The following is an 18,582-nucleotide window of genomic DNA, read 5'->3' as shown; positions in this document are numbered from 1 at the left end:
TATGTTGCCAAATAATAGCTCATGTACTGTATTTTTCAAAATGTAATCTTACTGAATCAAGAAATGGAGTTGCCCTTCCCCAGCCGGGACAGCTGACACTAACTGTCCCAAGGGATATTCCGCATCATACGATGTCATGCTCACAACAGAGGCTGAGGGAGGCAGGAGGAAAGGGGGGATATGTTTGGAGTGACGGCATTTGTCTTCCCAAGTGACTGTTATGCATGACGAAACCCTGCTTGGCTCGACATCTGCCTGCCGATGTGAAGTAATGAATTAATTGCTTGTTTTGCTTGCACATGCAACTTTTTCTTTACCTATTAAAGCACCTTTGTATCAATCCACAAGTTCGCACTCTTTTACCTTTCTCTTCCCCATCCCACCGTGGGGGGGGACAGCAAGAGGCTGGGTGGCGCTCAGCCACCTACCAGGGTTATGTCACGACAGCATTGTTTTAACTTCCTCAGTTATATCCACACTCTTCAGATTCTTGTCACTCCTCAGTCATGCCTGAACCTGGCTAAATATCCCTTCACTAGGTGCTTCGCAGGAGCCAAGTCTGTGATAATTTGCTACGGAAGAAACTTCAGCACAGCATCCCGCAGCATTCTTCACTGCTAGCAAAGCTCTGGCTCCATATTCATGCCATGATTACTACACAGTAGCAAAGTGGAGCACCATTCAAACATCAGTATTTACCTGATATATTTCAATTATTTTTAATTCATCTGATGTATTAAAGGAACCGCATGTATATTTAATTATTTCATTGACAGCGAAGATATAAAGCTCTCTTGGCAAGTATATGTCAACTGCTACATTTCATCTCAGGTGGTACCAAATCCTAAACAGAACCGTACAATCCTGTTACATTTAGAAGCTTAATATGTCATTACCTGATAAAGACGCATCAAATCCCATATCCTCTATTGAGGATAGCAAGTCTTCTGGGCTTGTCTGCAGAGGGTCATATTCTATAGTCCCGTTACGATTTGTGAGAGAGACGTGAACAGACCTCACACCTGCCTTTTGGGCTATCACTCCCTCAACAGACTGCACACAGGAGTTGCAAGTCATTCCCTCAATGTTTATCACAACAACTTGAGTAAGTGGCTGGCCAGCATCCTTCAAAGCTGGATGAGGAGACTTCAGCGGAGACACCAGGGTAGGAAAAAGAGTTACATTTTCATATTCATCGGGAAGGCTGACTTTAAATGTCTCTGGAGATACTGCCTCTATGGCTCTTCTCAGGACTTCGACGCTAATTAAGTTTGGGTTATAGTTTATAGTTGCAGATTTCTTCTCTAATGAGACAACTACACTTGTTACTGATGGAAGTGCTGATATGGCGCTCTGAATGTTGAGGACACACGAACTGCAGTGCATCCCATCAACTCTGAAGGCAACTGTCTTTGTCTCATTCACATTCGAGTTGTGTTTCAGTGCTGACTCGGAGCCTTTGGTCTGAGCATTCCTCAACCTCTCCAGGTCGACAGCACTGAGCTTGAGGGGTCTAGGCTGCTTTTTGAAAGCTGCTGTGAAACCTGCCGCTTCAATTTGATGTTTTATTTCTTCTGCTGTGATTAGATGAGGCTGGTAGACAACAACAGCTTCCTGATTGTCCAAGGACACTGAAAATTAATCAATAAAAATACGTGTGCATTACTGCCCTAAGCGTAATAAGCACGCTGCTTATTATGTCGCTAAGAGCAACAGGTCTTGTCAAAGATTTCCAAGAACACTTTAAATGGTCAGAAATGTAACTGCAATGCCAAGGAGATTTAGTTGGTTTGGTAAATATCAAACAATTTAGTTCCTCCACCATTTTTTGTCCAGCACTACAACAATTTTCAACTCCTCTTTTCCTCGATTTTTTGCCTTCCCCAGGACTTTCACAAATGGCATCACCATTTCTTACTAAACGTATCCTTTTATCAGGGGTCTGTGGCAATACATTTATGCCAAAGCTATTTTTATTATACAGATAATTTTGTCTTGCCTTTTAGATACAATCACATATAAGCTAACATTCATTTCAAATTGAACAGAAAATATAAACTAATATTAATTACAAAACAAACAAACAAGACATCTAGTATTAGAGATTTCTGCAACTGATAATAAAATTATGGAACATGACTACTCCAGGCTCCCTACCAAAATATTACACAGCAATCACTGAACACTGTCATGCATAACAGCAACAGCCTCACCACAATTTGGGCCAAATTAAACACGTAACCAAATACCTGGTACTGCAAAGAGTAACTGTCACACTAAGCTGTCAAATCTAAACCCAAGATACCTCCACAATGCCATCAAAGAACAGCATGGTCAGCTTTGATTTACACAAAAATACACTACGGTTTTACCTTTAATCCGCTGAATTCCTTGCAATTTGCCAATTTTCCCCTCAATGGTGCTGGTGCAGGAATGACAGGTCATCCCGTCTACTTTCAGGCGCAGCACAACACTGCTCGCATGAGACCAGCTGGAATCTTCACAAGTTCCAGGCGTTACCTCTGGTGCAGAGAGATTCAACTCTACTCCTGGGACCATTTGGCTAATCTGCTTGCCATTGACAATGGAAGAAATGAAAGTCACCACTGCGATTTTTTGATCGGAGGACATTTTAACATCCACGATACCTTTGTTCTTTCGTAGCGTACTACAAATCTGTTTAGACGTTAGAGCTGACTGAGTAGGAATTGTAAGAAAAATAGTGTCAGGTAAAACAGGTTGTGGGTTTGAATCAGCTAATGTAGCATCAAATCCCATGTCATATATTGCTTCCTGCAGCGTTGCTGGTGTCTGCAGTTTTGAGTCATAAATGATGACTGCATTCTTATCCTCTAGAGATACCTTGCAAGGGAAAAAAACACAACCAAAACAATTTAGCAAAATGCAATACTAAGAGATGAGATGAGAATTAATACCCTGCATGAAACTAGAAATAGCTTTTACTTGCATATATTAGTAATACCTGTCCAGTACAATTTTGTCTATCACTACTCACCTTGAAGAATAAAGCCACAGCAATAGCCACCATAAAGTATCTTCTGCTCATCTGTACTACGTGGCTAGAAAAAGCAGATTTCCCCACCGAACCCCCAAGTTTCAGGACCCTTTGCAAGTCTGGCCACTTTTACTTATGATGTCCAGACAGCGTCAACGCAGTTAATGAAACTTCCAGACCCAAACTCTCTTAAATTATGACTAACACAATTCAATCCTGAAAGCAAAACAGCCCACGGAAACACTGCTAATCACATGTACAATTCTGCAGTTAGCAGTAATTACCCTTAGGCTACAAGGATGGAAGAAAACACTCTGAAAAAACCCACAGATTTAAGTAGCAGTGAAAGGAGTCCAGTATTTCTAGGCATCTTAGGCACAGGCTGTTAACTTGCTACGAGCAATAAAGCTCATCAGACTTCATGGAACAAATTCACTTTCGAAATTTGACATATGAGAAACATTAAAGCCACTGGTTTTCCTCTTTTTTTCCATTTTGGTGATTCAGAGATGTCCTGATTTGGTACTAGCCTTTCACCTCAAATGCTACAAATATCCTCAATTTAATTTGCTCCCAACTGATGATATATCAAACACAATTATTGCAGTTTCCAAAAGGGAAGCCAGGATGCCTGCCAGAGGCCCAGCACGTTATCACTCAATTCTATCTTTGCTCTGGGCAAAGGTACAACCTGAAGACCACAGTCATGATTAAATTAGAACATTTAAATCATGTTAAGAACAACCTTTCTTCATTTTTATTCCAATTATGGGCTTTGGCATAATTAGGAACATGGACATTTATTGGTTTCATTGCAGTTGGAGGCAAAATAACCTAAATGCAGCTCTATATGTCTGTATCACTCACCTAGCATGCATCTCCCTTACCGACCTAATTCGGAATTCTGAACAAAACCCTCTGTCACCATTCTCAGAGATTTTCTGAAACAAATGATCTGGCTAAACCGAAGTTCTGATGCTGTAATAAGGATAACTACTAAATAAGACCTCAAAGCTTCTTATAGTCCTGTTCTACTCAGGCTAGGTTCTTGCCAAGAGTAGTTTTAGAAGTGGTATTCAGCTTTGGAATATTCACCTTAAAAACTAAATACAAACTCTTAATACTGTCTTTTTAAAAACCTGCTTCGTTCCTTACGTAAAATACGCTATGGGATGCACACTGTCTTCAATCAAATTAAAGTATGAATCTCTACTCCTTCTCCCGGCACAAGTCATCTATATATTCTCAGAAATTAGCTGAAAAAATAAAAATGCAAGGCTGACGAGATTAAATCTTTTGCTAGAACAAGCCAGAAAGGCAGGGTTCTTAAGTCAGGTTATTTTGGGATATTATTTCACAGGCTGCTTTTAGCCTTCGTTTGACGTCACACCTGCAGATACCTAGTGAGCTATCTGACCGTATCACGCCACAGGTGTTAACGGCGGCATCCCTGTTTCTGAAGTGGTCTGTCCGGTGAGCCAGGGTTCTGGGGCGAGGGCGTGGATAGCCTTGCATCATGTTAAAGCTCCATTCCAGTTGGAGGAAGATGAAAAATGATGCACCTTGTAAATATCACTGCTGTTCACCCAGATTTCCACATGTGTACACGTACACCCACTTCAGGCAAAAGGAAACTGCACTAAGCAGTGCAGCGCTTGCCTCCATACAGAATGGTGCCCCGCAGTGCACCCCTCAAAATCACCTAGGGTAACAACCACATGCTCCCCCACATTAAGACAGTGTAACCTACTCTGGAAGGCCAGTGTTCATCCAAGACATAGCCACTAAAATAGTAATTATGTTTTGATGAAACCAGGAAGGTATTATTTTCTTTAGAGTAAAATCAACCACTACGGAACGTTACAGTATGATTTCAGACCAGAGATACTAAGTAAACTTCACAATTTTGTGTTGCTGCTGTTGGTAGGACTGTTCTTTCCAGTACAAATCAAGCCATAAAACTAAGAGGAATCTCCCAGCCTTTAAACTGTTTCCATTATCAAAACTACTGTAAAAATGTATTGTGCAGGAATAACCAGCTCACCCTGGCATAGCCTACAGTCCAGTATTTTGCCCACAAAAGAAAAAACACTAACAAAAACCTATTGGTATCTCCTCTGAGCTAAGAAAAAAACAACCAAACTACTTACAATGAAGTCAAGTCAAGGAAGTTTGGGTGAAGGGCAAACAAGTAGCTCTGTTAACCGTTCAACACGAGTTCTGTTGCTCTTTCTCCCACTTCCCCATAACCCGTACAAAAGAAAGGAAATTTCCCACGCTTGGAAGCGCTAGCCAGACTTTGCTTTGTCCCCTGGGTTACCTGCTACTCTTACTTCATGAACCACAAAAAAACAGCTCTATTTTTCATGGTGGGTCAACTACCACATGATTAACTGGACCCCTCAAGCCCACAAATGCTGTTGAACCCCTGCAAGTGACCCCTGTGCACTGTCAGTTTGAAAGAAAAGGCCTGTGAGCAAATTTAGTCGGTGGAAGGGACAAGGACTTTTTTCACCAGTGTAAGTTCTAGGGTGTTTGCACTCTCTTATTTAAAAATTTCCTGTTCTCACCCTTTTTTTTCTTCTTTTTTCTCATTACTTCACAGTACTGAATTTATTATAAAGCAGATAATTACTTAAAAGTAACAGAGAAAGACTTAGCTCCCACTGCAGTGAAGCACTTGTTTTTCTCTTATACCAGAAATACCCTAAAGCACTTCTAACATCAGCTTCCCACGAAACGTACAGAATATACTCTTGCCACGTATTTTCCCCCCTTGGTGCATACTTTATCACGGTTTCTCATAGAAGAGCAAAGCTTTGTAAGAAATCGCGTTACTTACTTTAACGTTATGGATACCATTCATCTTCCCGACATGCTGTTCAATGGTTTGAACGCAGGAATTGCACGTCATGCCCTCCACGCCGATGACTATGGATTTTGCCTCCATTGTGAAATTCTACTCAAGTCTTCTCATCGCTGTTGGCCAAAAAGCAATAAAGACACTTGTTCTTCAATCTTTTCACAAAGATTTAAACTAAAACTGGGATTTAACAGATGATGTACTTAGCCACACGTAACTGTAGTAGATGTCAAAATCTGAGCAAAGTTTAACAGGAAGGAGAACTTTAGGTTTTTATTCCTATGAATCTTCAAAAGGGAAAGTGTTTGAACACTTATTATTCCATTTGTGTTACAAGAGGGATCATTCAATTGCATGCACGAAGTTGCGATTCACTGGCGTGTGAGACGAAGCTACAGGGAGCAGTGAGAACGAGACACACTCCAGCTCTTGGATGCTACAATGAGAGGACAGCCTGCAAGCCACAGGGGCACAGGTGACAATCACGTTTTTCCACATTTATATCTCATATATTATCCTATGCTGGCAACAATGAGCTATACTGAAATTCATCCTATGAAGCAAATCAAGCCTTTTCCCAATCTCATTCAGAAAATTCTAATTTCTGCTCCTCTGAAGATGAACGCTATTACTTTTGCTCAAAAAAACCCACCAGAAAAACATGAGTGAACCTAGATGAAACTAATTTGTAGAAATAATGGCTAATGCAAAGGACTACTCATTTCCAATATATAAACTGTTAAGTAACAGAGGGGAAAAAGAGGGCAAAAGTGATTTTCAGATTTTTTTTTTTAACCTTTTGAAAATGCACATTAGTTTTTCCAATGACAGAGAGATTAGTGACCAGGGAAAATGATCAGAGATAAATGCTTAATGTTCAGCTGCAGTGGAAGCAACAGCTAATCTTGATGATCAATTGAACAGCTGAAGTTAAGCACATGCTTAACTTGTTGGGTTTTTTTACCCTGGGGACTTATCTTGGAAAACTAAATTAAGTTAACAAAGTTTAATAAAATTAATTTGGTGACATTTCAGAACTGTTCCATTACAGAGGGTCTGAAAGCCTCTGGTTTCACTTTCAGACATGTAAGGATACAAGGATGTTTCATCATACAGACAGGTTTACTTCACTGATGCACAAAGCTAAATGCTGAAGCTTAATCAATAAGAAGACACCATAAACCTCTGAATTAGTAAAGTTTCCAGTGGATCACACACGTATTTCTCTTCAGCTGCATTTTATCTGAAGAGCCAGGAACACACTGCAAATTTCTGTCAGCCACTAACCTCTGGCAGAATGTAACTAGTTTATAGGTCAGAAAAAGAAAGAAAAAGTTGAACTACATACACAACATGAAAAATAGTCCAAGAAGTTGATTTTAAATATTTCTTTTCCTAATGCATCTCCTAAGTTCCTCAAACGATCAGCTAATTCATCTAAACTGTAGCACAAACCTTCATATTCTGACAGGCAGCAAGAGTTTTGTTCAAGAATGACACAGTAAATATAAGAATTAGCGCACATTAACGGTAAGCACGGCTAGCGACAGGAATGTTCACCATGCATGAAGGAAATCTTGTAGCCATAAGGACTCTGAACACATGCATGCAACAACTTAGGAACCTTTTTCACTGACACGTGGAGAGCCTGAGCAGCACTCCCATGGGGATTTAAATCTGATCAGAACCTTGAACAACCTGCAACATCCGACTTTCCTGAAAGGCATCAAGTATTTACTCTGAACGCACCATAAAGTGCTAACATCTCATCCTTCCACCCCCCTTATGGATGAAGTTGGGAAGCACAAGGGCTGCAAGCACAACCGGAGGCTGCTGGTGGCTGTGGAATCAGGATCAAAAGCTTCGTCCTGTGTCTGGATGCAGGTGTGGGCACACGCAGGACGCTGCAGCAGGACACTGCGGCACGATGTGGTCTCCATGCCAGGAGACAGAGGAAAGGGCTCCTACAAAGCGGGGCCCTCAGGCCACGAGAGCTTTAATTATTACTGAGGCTGGCCAAGAACATGGCATTACCGCTGGCACCGGCTGGACTAAGGGGGTGCTGCCACCTCAGAAGACAGAACAGTGACAGTAAGTTCCTATCGCTGCAGGCGGCACCACATTATGCTATAGGCAGCAGAAAACACTAACAGCAACTCATCCCTGCTAAGAGCAGAAATAAGGCGACTCTACCTGAAGAGTTATCTCAGATCTCACTTCTTGCTTATTCTTAAGAGATCCAAGTCATGAGAAACACACATGCAAATATTTATATGTAAACATTCACACATCACAGAAATACAGAACTGTCACCCGACACGCAAGAGAATTACGGGGCAGCAGAAGAGTTTATTTTAAGCAAACTTTGTACGGTAAGTTCTCTCACAGGCTTATCTGGCACACTCAGAGGTACAAGATATTTTCAAAACCCCTATAAAGCTACCCAAGAAAACACATGCTTTCATGTCATCATATTGAATGTGATCCTTATGGATTACCTCTGTTCTCCTGTAAGGAACGCTCAGTCCACACAGAACAAAGACAGGATTCTAACTCCACAGTCAGGAAGCAATGACTATTCCCACAAGGCTGAAGTATGAATAAAGTTTCAAAAAGTACTTGACTTACAGTGTGTTTTGTGAGCACAACCAGACACACGGAACCAAAGAAAATGAGACACAGCAGTCTGTCATAGACGATCTGTCCTCTAGTAAGGTTTGGCTAGAAGTGAATTTAAAAGCATTTCAGGTGCATGATCAACTTGAACTGTCTTGACAACTGTACTGTTACCATATTTTCAAAAAAATCCAATAAATTAAAGGTAATACTTTTACGGTGAGGTCTATCTAAAATAATCAAAGGTTAGTAAGGTGTTGCCTTGGATGAGACTTGGGGCACAGCTGTACGCAGGTCTGAGAAAGCCTGCCGAGTTCCTGGCTATCTTGCTTGGTCTTTGGTTTGAGACTCAAACTACAGCACAATAATATCCATTGTTACAAGAAACTAGGATACAGCATTTAAGTCTTTTCTGTAAGTAGTATGTCAAGCTAACAGCAGCCATGCACGTAATACGGTGAACTGGTACTACTGAGGTCATTACAGCAGCCATCAGCACTGCTACTGAATGCTCACCAATGCATTAAAAAATTAATTTCTTATATATGCAAAAATGACATTATACTTTTTTTAACATCTACTATGACTGTCATTTGAAATGGACAAAGTGTTTCCTCCATTTTCTCAGCATGTTTCCTTGCCCTTCTGCTGTTCATTTCACATATAATCACCACCACAATTTTTTTACACAGCCTCATGTTTTCCTACTGAAAAAGTAGCATGTGGAAAGAGAAACAGGAATTATTAGAGCTATTCTGCCTAACTGGACTAATTAGCTAAACACAGCTTGTAAAGTGACTTCAGATATGATTGATGATATTTACAGAAGTACAAGAAAATACTCTGATTGCAGTAGTTCAGGACCACTTACAAATGATGCTAGCATCCTACTGTATCAATAGAATGTCCCGTTTACATTTCAAGTGTATGCTTCATACAGACACAATCTTTCCTTTAAAATAAAATACATCATCTGCTATTTTTGGTTTTGTATGTTTTATATTTGTGTCTGGATTTAAATAATAAATCAAAAGCAATCAAGCTTCAACCGTTCCACTGCACCAAGAAGTTTTTTCTTTATTGGGTTGGTGGTTATTTTTAAAGACTGGTCTCCTAAGACCCCATGCTGTTAGGAATTGTATAAACACAGTAGAATAAATTCTTTCCTGGAAGAGACTGTAATTAAAACATGCAAAAATCATAAAGGCATTACAGAAAAAGAATTATTTTCTTCCTACCCTTCAAGGCCCCAAAGTATCAAGACCAAACCCAGAATTTCCATCACAGAATTAATCTGTTGGATCAAACTGTCTCTTCTTTTTGTTCTCTGACTTTTAATTAAGAAATGCTACTGGATCTATAGGATATAAACAGCTCTCTGTTGGTGGGGAGGACAAGAAGAAAGGATTTTTCTTTGCTTTGTTGCAAGTTGCTAACAGTTTTCACGCCATTTTTAAAAACAGGCTGTTCTCTAAAAAAAATGAGATGTGTCCATATCTCCAGGTAGAAGGTGAGCCATCTGTAAGCAATGCTGCCTCTTCACATCAGTTGCACGGTATCATCGACACTGAATCAAGAAATGGCACATTCACGATCTCAGTTTTCCGTACGACCGTAGACCTCTGCAGACCCAGCTGTCTGGATTTCCAGTGCTCCTGATGCTTTAAGGAGTTCTCATTCTCAGCAGAAAGGATACAGTTCATACTCTGGGACTGTTAACCACACACACACGCATTTTCCTCCCCTTACAAGATGCCCAGGACAACAAGTGGAATTTAAAAGCTAATACATGCTCACATCTGAGACAGTATTCTACCTTGTTATATTCTATTTAATTTCTAACGCTCTGCCTTCCTTATGAGTACTTCCTGGTAGAAATACTTTGGCTGAAACGCAGAAGAAATACTTTTGTCATCATTTCCTCCTTCTGACGACGTTAAATTAAGAAAAACTCATGACTAAGCAGCCTGAAAAATATGTTACACCAATAAATTATGAGTAGATGTACGAATACTGACAATTTAATCCTAGTTCCCCTTGTATGTGTTAATATTTTACTAAGTTCACATGAAAATGGATGCAGAAGTCAAAAGATCTGCATGAGGCTGTATAGTAATCCATGCATACTACAGCCATGGCTTGAACTTGGAACACCCTGTTTCCTCATTCTTGCCATCCACCACCACATATCTGTTTGTCTTTTCTCCCACTTTTTTTTGTGAACAAAATAGAAATAAAAAAGCAATGCATATATATGCACTTGTGTGTATATATACACGCATTAGAGCTAACATCACTGTACAAGGGACAGTTATTTTCTGGCAGGATGCAGCTGAAACAATCAACAAATGTAGAACTTCTGCAACATCTAAAAGGCTTTCTAGGCGGCAACATACGTTTTATAAGCCGACACTGAAGAGCTCAATTATTACCACCGACTGCAAGGCAAATGACAGCTAATAAATAATTTGTAATTCAACGTTATCACAGGTGTACTCTTTTAAGTGATATGCTAAGTTATGGATCATACATTGTTTCAGAGAAGAATAATGGCTTTATTCTTAACCAATGCATTGCCCCATCTATAAAACACCTTAACCATCAATTAGTGAAGAGTTTTGGATTTGATAATGCAAACAAATGGGAGCCGTCCCATTTAATCTAACAGCTATGTATTTAGAATACAAGAAACCAAAGGGCTTCAATTCAGCTACTGCTGGTTTGGAGTATCAAATAAAGTGGGTTCATCTTACAAAGAGCTTTGTCTTTGAACAAACTTTGTAAAAGCCTTTTGTATTCTCTGCTGTAGTATTTACTGCTTAATACCTGTAGAAACTCCCATTTTCCATTCTCTTTCATTACTTTCACCTCTTCTGCAGTACACAGAGCAGCAGTACTTCCTTGTTTGGACATTAACACCATCAATGAAGCAGCAGAGCCCTAGAAATAATCTGGCTCTGCAACAGTGCAGAACCAAACACTAGCCTTCATGTGGAGGAGCAACACCCAGAGACAGAACAGGAGGAATGCAAAAGACAATTAAGACCGAAACCATAGCTGGGAAGAGACATAAGTCTTCGTATGTTTGGTTTTTTTTTCTCTTGGGTACAATTTTAGGCTCAACACTTGGGTTGCCTGTGTGCAAGTTTAAATTCAAACATTTCATTTTCTTGAAGAAAGGCAACTAGTGTTTCCATTAAGTGCATGATGCAACAGGAAAAGAAAGTCATTTCTACTTCCAACAGCAAATTCTTCCTATGGAGAGGAAAATTAAACAGTGATCAAGCACAAGGTGACTGAGAAACTCAGATACATCTCTCTAAACTCTTTTTTTGATGTGCTAAAGAACAGTCTCCAAGTAAAATATCTGAAGCAAGATAAGGTTTAATGAAGTCAAAGTTAAGTCATTCACAACCTCACACTATCCACACACACACCCAACCAAAAAAGAAAATATAGGCAATGTGAAGAGGAAGCTACAACACTGGTAAAGACCCAGACTCTCATTCTACCCCACAAAAAACACTTCAGTGCTTCCAGTATCTGAGCTAACCCTGGCATCACAGTGCAACAAAGCTCTGTGCACCACGAACATGCCTCGTGCCTGCTCTAGGATCAGTAAGGATACATAACCCAGAAGCACACAATGTTTCGGGCTAAACATACCACTTTTCACCGACGTTTTCCACGTATAATTATCTTGAATTTATAGCTGCTGAACCTAAAAGAGACCCAAGCTAGGCAAAAATCACACGAACACCAGAAAAAGAGTCTGTCAGATTTAACTACAGCCTCTGGACTTTATTAAATTTCTAAATGGCTGATTCCTACTTTATAGCTTACTTTATTTATGGCAGAAGAAAGATAAATTTACTGATTACATTAAATGGAAAAAATGTACCTCTCCCTAAAAGCCTGCAAAGATCTGTGACCAAAAGCAAAGGACAGCACGAAAGGAAAAAGCTGCATCATCTCATCCTTGGGCTTACAGAGGTGCTGGAGAATGGGTTACAGGCGATCTGGTGCAATATGCAAGAACAAGGTTTTATTAGGTTAACTGGCAAACATTTGCAAGTATGACTAGCTATATGAGGCTTAATCATTGAGGGAGAAACTGTATATGCATAATAAATATCTGACAGCCAGCCATGTGATACTCTGAATAGGTTGTAATTCATGTTGCTCATAACAAGCCTTGCTTGGTCAGCAGACTATGGAAATTGCTCCGAGGGACTTATTTCTGTACAAAATGGATGACAAAAAAAGAGCACACATTAAATACATTCTACTTCACTTCTAACAAGAGTTTTGTAACACTTGAGACAAATTCTTCATGAATCCCTTTATTTCTTCATGCCCTTCCACTAACTTTTTAAGTCAGATTTCTGGAGAACATGACCATTCCCCTGCAAGAATCACAGCAAATATTAGGAACAGAATATAATTTTTAAACCCTTGTTATGTGTGCATCCTAAGGCCAACTGGGGCTCCTCATTCTTGAGCTCAGCCTTAAAATACAAGGCAGGACAACATGGAATGCATTATACAAATGAAAAGAAGAATAAAATAGTAAGTGACATGTAATATAATGCCAGCTTCTACTTTCCCGGCTCACCACCTGGGAAGGAAGAAAGCTTCAGGTCTTTTCTCTACAACAAAATACACTATAATTATTAATTTATAATCAAGTTATGTTTGTGCCCACACAGTGCATCGTAATACACGTGACTAGCTTCCACACTACCAAACAGGTTAAACTATTTCTTGGCCTATTTACATCCCCACACACAATTCAACAAGTGTTTAAGTACAGAAATGCCATCTTTAGTGACTGCACAACAAAGATTTTAAGGAACTTTAACAATAATTATGTGCCATTTCCAAAACGTGGATACAGAGAGGCCACAGTCGAGTCTGCTCTCGCTCATGTTCCTGAGGCTTCACCCCAAAGCATCAGGGACCTACCTGCCCCTTTCCCAGAATATTTACACGGTGTTTTTAAAGGAAAACACTGGAAAAACGCACTTGTGCGGGGCGTGCGGCCAGAGGCTCAGCCAGCCCTCCCGGTGGCGCCGGTGAAGCCTCTAGGATGGGGCAGACAGGCCCGTGGGGAGCGGCACCGCGCCCCTGCCCTCCAGGCGCCTTAAAAGCCTGCCCCCGGGGGTCGCCACCGGCGGAGGATCCCTCGGCCCCACGGGTGGGCGCACACCCAGCCACCGCCGGGCACAGGGAGCTCCCGGGGGGGTGCCCGCGGTGAGCCTCGCCGCACAGCCCCCGGCCCGCCCAGCGCGGGGGCAGCCGGCCCGGGGCGAGGCGGCAGCGCAGCGAACCCCTACACGGAGCCCTCCTCAGGCCGACGGGTTCCGGAGCGCCGAGGGCCCGGCCGCCCGGGAGGCGCTGCCCCAGCGCCGGGGGCCCCCGCCGCCTTCCCGCCCGCCCCGAAGCGCCAGACACCCGCAGCGGGGGTGCCGGCCAGAGCGGCGGCCCGGGCGCAGCTGCCGTTCTGGGCTCGGACCCTCGCCGGCGACGGCCCTGCCCGCTCCCGCGCGGCGCCTCCACTCCCGCCCGCCGCGCCGAGGGGACACGTAGCGCGGCCGCCCCCCCGCCCCCGCCAGAGGCGGTCCGCCCCGCCGGCCCGAGGGACGCCGTGGCACCGACCCAGGCAGGGGCGGCCCCGAGGGGCCATGTAGCAGCTCCGTCTGCCCCGCGGTCGGGACGGAAGGACCCCCCCCGCCCCGGGGCGCGGGCCCGAAGCCGGGCCGCGCCCGCACTCACCGGAGGCTCCGGGCGGGCTCTCCCGGCGCGGGGGTCGCGCCTGGCACTTTGCCCCATGCAGCCGCCCCGCCGGGCGGCCCCGCCCCGCCCGCCACGTGACCGCGCCCGGCCCCGCCCCGCCCCTCACGTGACGCGGCGGCAGGGCCCGTGAGGGGGCGGGGCGCGTAGCCCTGCCCGCCCCTGGGCCCCGGTCCCCGGCCGTGCCTGCCGGGCGCTACGCCGCGTTCGTCCCGGGAACAGCACCCGGCGGGAGCGGAGTGGCGATTAGTCACCGGGGGTGGGGCAAAAGGCGGCCATCGCACACCCCCCTGCTGCCCCAGAGGGCAGGTGTTTGTGTTTCCAGGGGTTCACACGGCCTCGGAGGTTTACAGAGCCCACACACACCCACCTCCTTCCTAACACATTTTAATTACACAGGAATTAATCAGAGAGGTCGTGTTCCGGTGTCGGTGAACAGCAGTACTGAGATACTGTGCAGAGTTCTCTCTGATGCAAAAACTACAGCAAGTTCTTTGCAACTCTCAAAAGCCTCTGAGAGAAGCAACATTTGTAGAGTGATTCATGACATAAAAATACATCTGTGGAAAAAAACAGGATCTCAACGTTGTCGTTAGATGTGCAACAGAAGTCAGAGGTAAAGGGATATGCATTGCCACTACAGAGATCACAGGAGGTTCATTTAAGCACACGCATCTGGCTGGCTGGATAACTCCACCACGTTTTGGATTTGTCCATTATCCATTAGTGACCTTGACAGGAACAACTGTGGCTACCTAAAATATGATTTAATTATTTTGAATTTTTACAGTATTTCTTACACTTCAGCAGACACAGAATGTACATGAAACCTAGAAGAGCCAGGCAGGTTTCTAGGTATGTTTATTAGAGCAGGAATGCCACCGTGTACAAGTGGTAATCAGGAAACAAATGCCATTATATGATCATTTCTTCAGTGAAAGTTTAGACCAGTTCATTACAAGCAAAGGCTGTTACTCTCTCCATTCTTTTGGAGTGATTCTGCCAACAGGTGACAAGCCCCATTGAATTCCAGCTTGTGTTAACACCTGTAGGAAGATAAAATCAGGATTATTAACTCCGAAATCAAAGACACCTTCTGATAGAGAGCAATTTCTAATGTTTAGATTTCTTGTATTAGAACATGATTATCTCATTCATCTTCTAATAAAGCAAGTGGAAATATTTGTATTTCATACTTAAATACTTCCATTTTCTATTTCAAAATATCTAGCTTCAGAACAAAGAATCTGTAATGTAAAATCCCATCACGATACTGTTATCGCCTAGAATTTTTTCTGCTAAAAGCTCCACGTGTATAGCTTAGAAATCCCCAGTAAAAGACTTGTTTCTACTAGGTTTTAAAAATGAGCAATAGACTGACCCAGAAACATATGTAACAAAATCAGTATATGAACTAACACACCTTTCATCTCTATTGCATTATTGTTCGCTTACATAAAAAGCTCCTAAATTCTGATCACATAAGTTATTTCAAACAAGTAAGCTCTTCTGAAACGTAATGGTTTGCACGTTTACAGCTACAGTCACAATGGAGTGGTGAAAAAAAGAATGACTTACATATCCCCAGACAGCTGTAAAAACTGCGGCTCCACCAAGGAGTAGCAGGTTTCCGTATTTATCATGGAAGTCAGGCTCATGTTTGCGATGAGCTTGTCTTACGGCAGTATGCTGAAAGCCACGAGCTAATGAATGGTAAAGAGAATTAGAAGTACAGAAATCAACCAAAATATACATGCAAACCACAATCCCCATCTCCTACCAACAGAGAGGCAAGAGTAAGCCTTAAAAGACTTCAAGAAAAGCTGAAAAAAAATTAATCTTTTGGACTTAAAGAGCTTTGGAATGATTCCAAAACACAGGATACACAGAAAGCCTTGCATTTTGTTTCAGCTCTCCCAGTTTCTCTCCAGAAATTTATTCCTGAAGTCTAATCCCAGTAAGAGAATCCTCCAAGTTACCTTTTGTCATTAATATGTTTTCTTTGGGCCCTCTGTGTGGAAATTCAAGTACACTTTTGAGTCCTACTATTTCTCCAATAAAATATTTCATTTGGTACTTAAAAGTTTCATATTTCCGTATGTAAATACCTTTATTGTCAGTACACATAACTAATATAAGCATTTCAGGATGAAGCTCACCATCAAATTAAGGGGTTGAAGACAGTGGGTATGGGTAAAACACCTTTCTCATTCCTTCAAGATTTTTGAAGGGAGGGGAGGGAGCTGGAGAAGGAAATGGAAATAACTGTGGGCCTTCGCATGAGGTAAACAATAAGAGAAAGAAATACAGGAGGATATCTGCTAGTGACAGAACGTATGACATACATTATAAAAGGTAGACTTATTAAGGAGAAGACAAGAGTGAAGAATCAAACCACCAGCTTCAGAACACCGAGGCTGTTTAGTAGTTGCATACAAAACATTTGATGATGCTTCGATTAACAGCAATTTACAGCGACGTGCGTGTAAAGACAGACATTATAAAATACAATCTTTTAGTTTCAGGTCAATGGTTCACGTTTACCCAAACACTAGAGAAGATGACGGCAAGACCCATAATGCTACTACATCCCTAGCATGCTCTGTGAGGCTGCATAAGGGGTCGATAAACAGAAAAAAAGAAGTTTGAACATCTACCAAACGTTTATTTTAGGTGTGTGTACCTCGGGCTAAGCACCTCACGAACCAGGAGCAGATGTGAGAGGCCCGGTCTGGCACCGGGGGGTCTGTCAGCGAGGGGGTCACTCTGCCCTGAGCTTAAGGGCTGTCACCGAGTACCCCTGCCACCTCGGGTGACAAGCCCTGGATGAACCTTTAGTTACCAAGGAGGAAAAGCACCGAGGAAGGGAACCCAAGGTCAGCTCAGGTAAAAGCTGCTAGGAAATACACGAGGCAGAGAAAAACAAAGCACAATAACAACAACAAAAGCAGCAGACGAAGGACGGCGAGAGCCACCCGCAGCCCCTCGGCCGCCCTCACGACCCTCCCCCAGGAACGAAGCGAGCCCAGGGACCGTTCAGGGACAGTGCTCACAGGGAAGGCAGGAAACCGCCGGGAGACCCCTGAGGAAACCGCCTACTCCCCACAAACTCCCCCGTGCTTACCGGTGAGGCTGAGAGCAGCCCTCGCCACAGGGAACATGCCGACAAACGGCTCGGTTCGGCGGGCCCGGCAGGACGCGGGTACCCTTGGCGAACGGTGAAAAACAAAATGGTGGCGCCGGAAGTCGCCGCCGCCGCGCTGCGCCACCGAGCGGAGCCCTGCGGGTAGCGGAGCCGCCGTGGCGGGGGAAAGGGGCCGTCTCGGTACGGCTGGGCCAGAGCCAGGGGAGCGCTGCGGCAGGGGTAGAGTAACAGGCAGGCGCTCCCCGCCAATTTACACGCCCCACAGAGGGCTGGCGAAAACGACGCGGCCCGGGCACAACACTAAGAACCTCCCGGCGGCCACTGCAAGCACAGTGTCAGGATGGCCGAGTGGTCTAAGGCGCCAGACTCAAGGCGTTCCGCGCCTTCCCGTGGCGGGTTGGGTATTCTGGTCTCCGTATGGAGGCGTGGGTTCGAATCCCACTTCTGACACCACTTTTTTATGTTTTCCTTTTCCGTGTGAATTTAATTAATAAATGCGCCGAACATCTAAAGCCACAGATTTTAGTGCAAGTAGAAGTTGTAGCGAGGCTCGCGGAGCCGGAAATAATTTCCATAGTGTACGCGTCCTCGAACAGAGGAATACAAAACGAAGCGCGAGTGAACCCACATCTTTCCGTGGGATTACACTTGAGGGTCCCTCACGCATCACACACCGGCAGAGGATTTCCCGAGGGCGTTTGCGGTTTTAATAATCTCCTTAACTCACAAGACAGCAATATACATGCGTGTTTAAAAATAAACTAGCGTATGACTTTGGGGAGCTACCAATTAAGCTCCTCGGTGTTTTATTCTAGATTCCTTTTCTGGTTTCTTGGCGCTTACCGAGGTGAAGGCCGGGCCCCTCGCCGCTGTGCAGCCCCCCCGGGGCCCCGGGCGGCCCAAGCACACTGCGGCTGCGCAGCAGTTTGCAGCATTTAAAGAGCCGCAGGTGCTGAGGAAAGCCCGGGCGTACCCTGAAGGTAAGGGGCTGTTGCAGCAGGGCAGAGAAGGGGACATCCCCCAAACTGCGGCGCCCCCATCTCCAGGGGACCCGGCCGCCGCCGCGCGGCACGGCCCGCCTTCCCTCCACGTTTCACGAATCACACAGCTCCAGCTTGCCGCGCTCCTATGGGCTAGCGGCAGCCCGTG

At 43.8% G+C, this 18,582-nt stretch overlaps 2 protein-coding genes and 1 non-coding gene across 4 annotated transcripts in view; 1 reads left to right on the top strand and 2 right to left on the bottom strand.

Annotated features, from left to right (window-relative positions):
- Positions 1-14,376, bottom strand: part of ATP7A (ATPase copper transporting alpha) — a 30,847-nt gene extending 16,471 nt beyond the window's left edge. Inside the window, exons 1-4 of one of the 2 annotated variants that reach the window (XM_040614095.1) lie at positions 14,271-14,376; positions 5,859-5,995; positions 2,373-2,862; positions 897-1,631 (exon numbers count right to left, since the gene is read on the bottom strand). In XM_040614095.1, coding sequence (XP_040470029.1) covers positions 897-1,631; positions 2,373-2,862; positions 5,859-5,966 — 1,333 coding nt within the window. In that variant the 5' untranslated portion in view covers positions 5,967-5,995; positions 14,271-14,376. The remainder of the gene's footprint in view (positions 1-896; positions 1,632-2,372; positions 2,863-5,858; positions 5,996-14,270) is intronic. The other variant, XM_040614096.1, reaches the window with a different exon arrangement.
- A 756-nt stretch (positions 14,377-15,132) lies between these two features.
- LOC121097600 (cytochrome c oxidase subunit 7B, mitochondrial) lies at positions 15,133-17,550 on the bottom strand. The gene is made up of 3 exons (XM_040614734.1): positions 17,413-17,550; positions 15,867-15,991; positions 15,133-15,334 (listed from the first exon to the last, which is right to left on the bottom strand). Exons 1-3 carry the CDS (start codon positions 17,447-17,449, stop codon positions 15,260-15,262), a joined length of 237 nt encoding a protein of 78 aa, XP_040470668.1. The 5' UTR covers positions 17,450-17,550; the 3' UTR covers positions 15,133-15,259.
- Positions 17,551-17,767: 217 nt separating this feature from the next.
- On the top strand, positions 17,768-17,883 carry TRNAL-CAA. The gene is made up of 2 exons: positions 17,768-17,805; positions 17,838-17,883. It is a non-coding gene; the product is annotated as a tRNA-Leu (tRNA).
- Positions 17,884-18,582: the final 699 nt, after the last annotated feature.

This window comes from Falco naumanni, chromosome 14, assembly GCF_017639655.2.
Source record: "Falco naumanni isolate bFalNau1 chromosome 14, bFalNau1.pat, whole genome shotgun sequence".
Taxonomy (NCBI): Eukaryota; Metazoa; Chordata; class Aves; order Falconiformes; family Falconidae; genus Falco; species Falco naumanni.
This window is presented reverse-complemented; position numbering and strand designations above follow the sequence as displayed.

Coding starts and splice junctions, on each gene's coding strand:
- LOC121097600 (XM_040614734.1), bottom strand. CDS start 17,449: ATGTTCCCTGTGGCGAGGGCTGCTCTCAGCCTCACCG. Junction 15,992..17,412: donor GGCTGCTCTCAGCCTCACCG/GTAAGCACGGGG, acceptor ACCATTCATTAG/CTCGTGGCTTTCAGCATACT. Junction 15,335..15,866: donor TTACAGCTGTCTGGGGATAT/GTAAGTCATTCT, acceptor ATCTTCCTACAG/GTGTTAACACAAGCTGGAAT.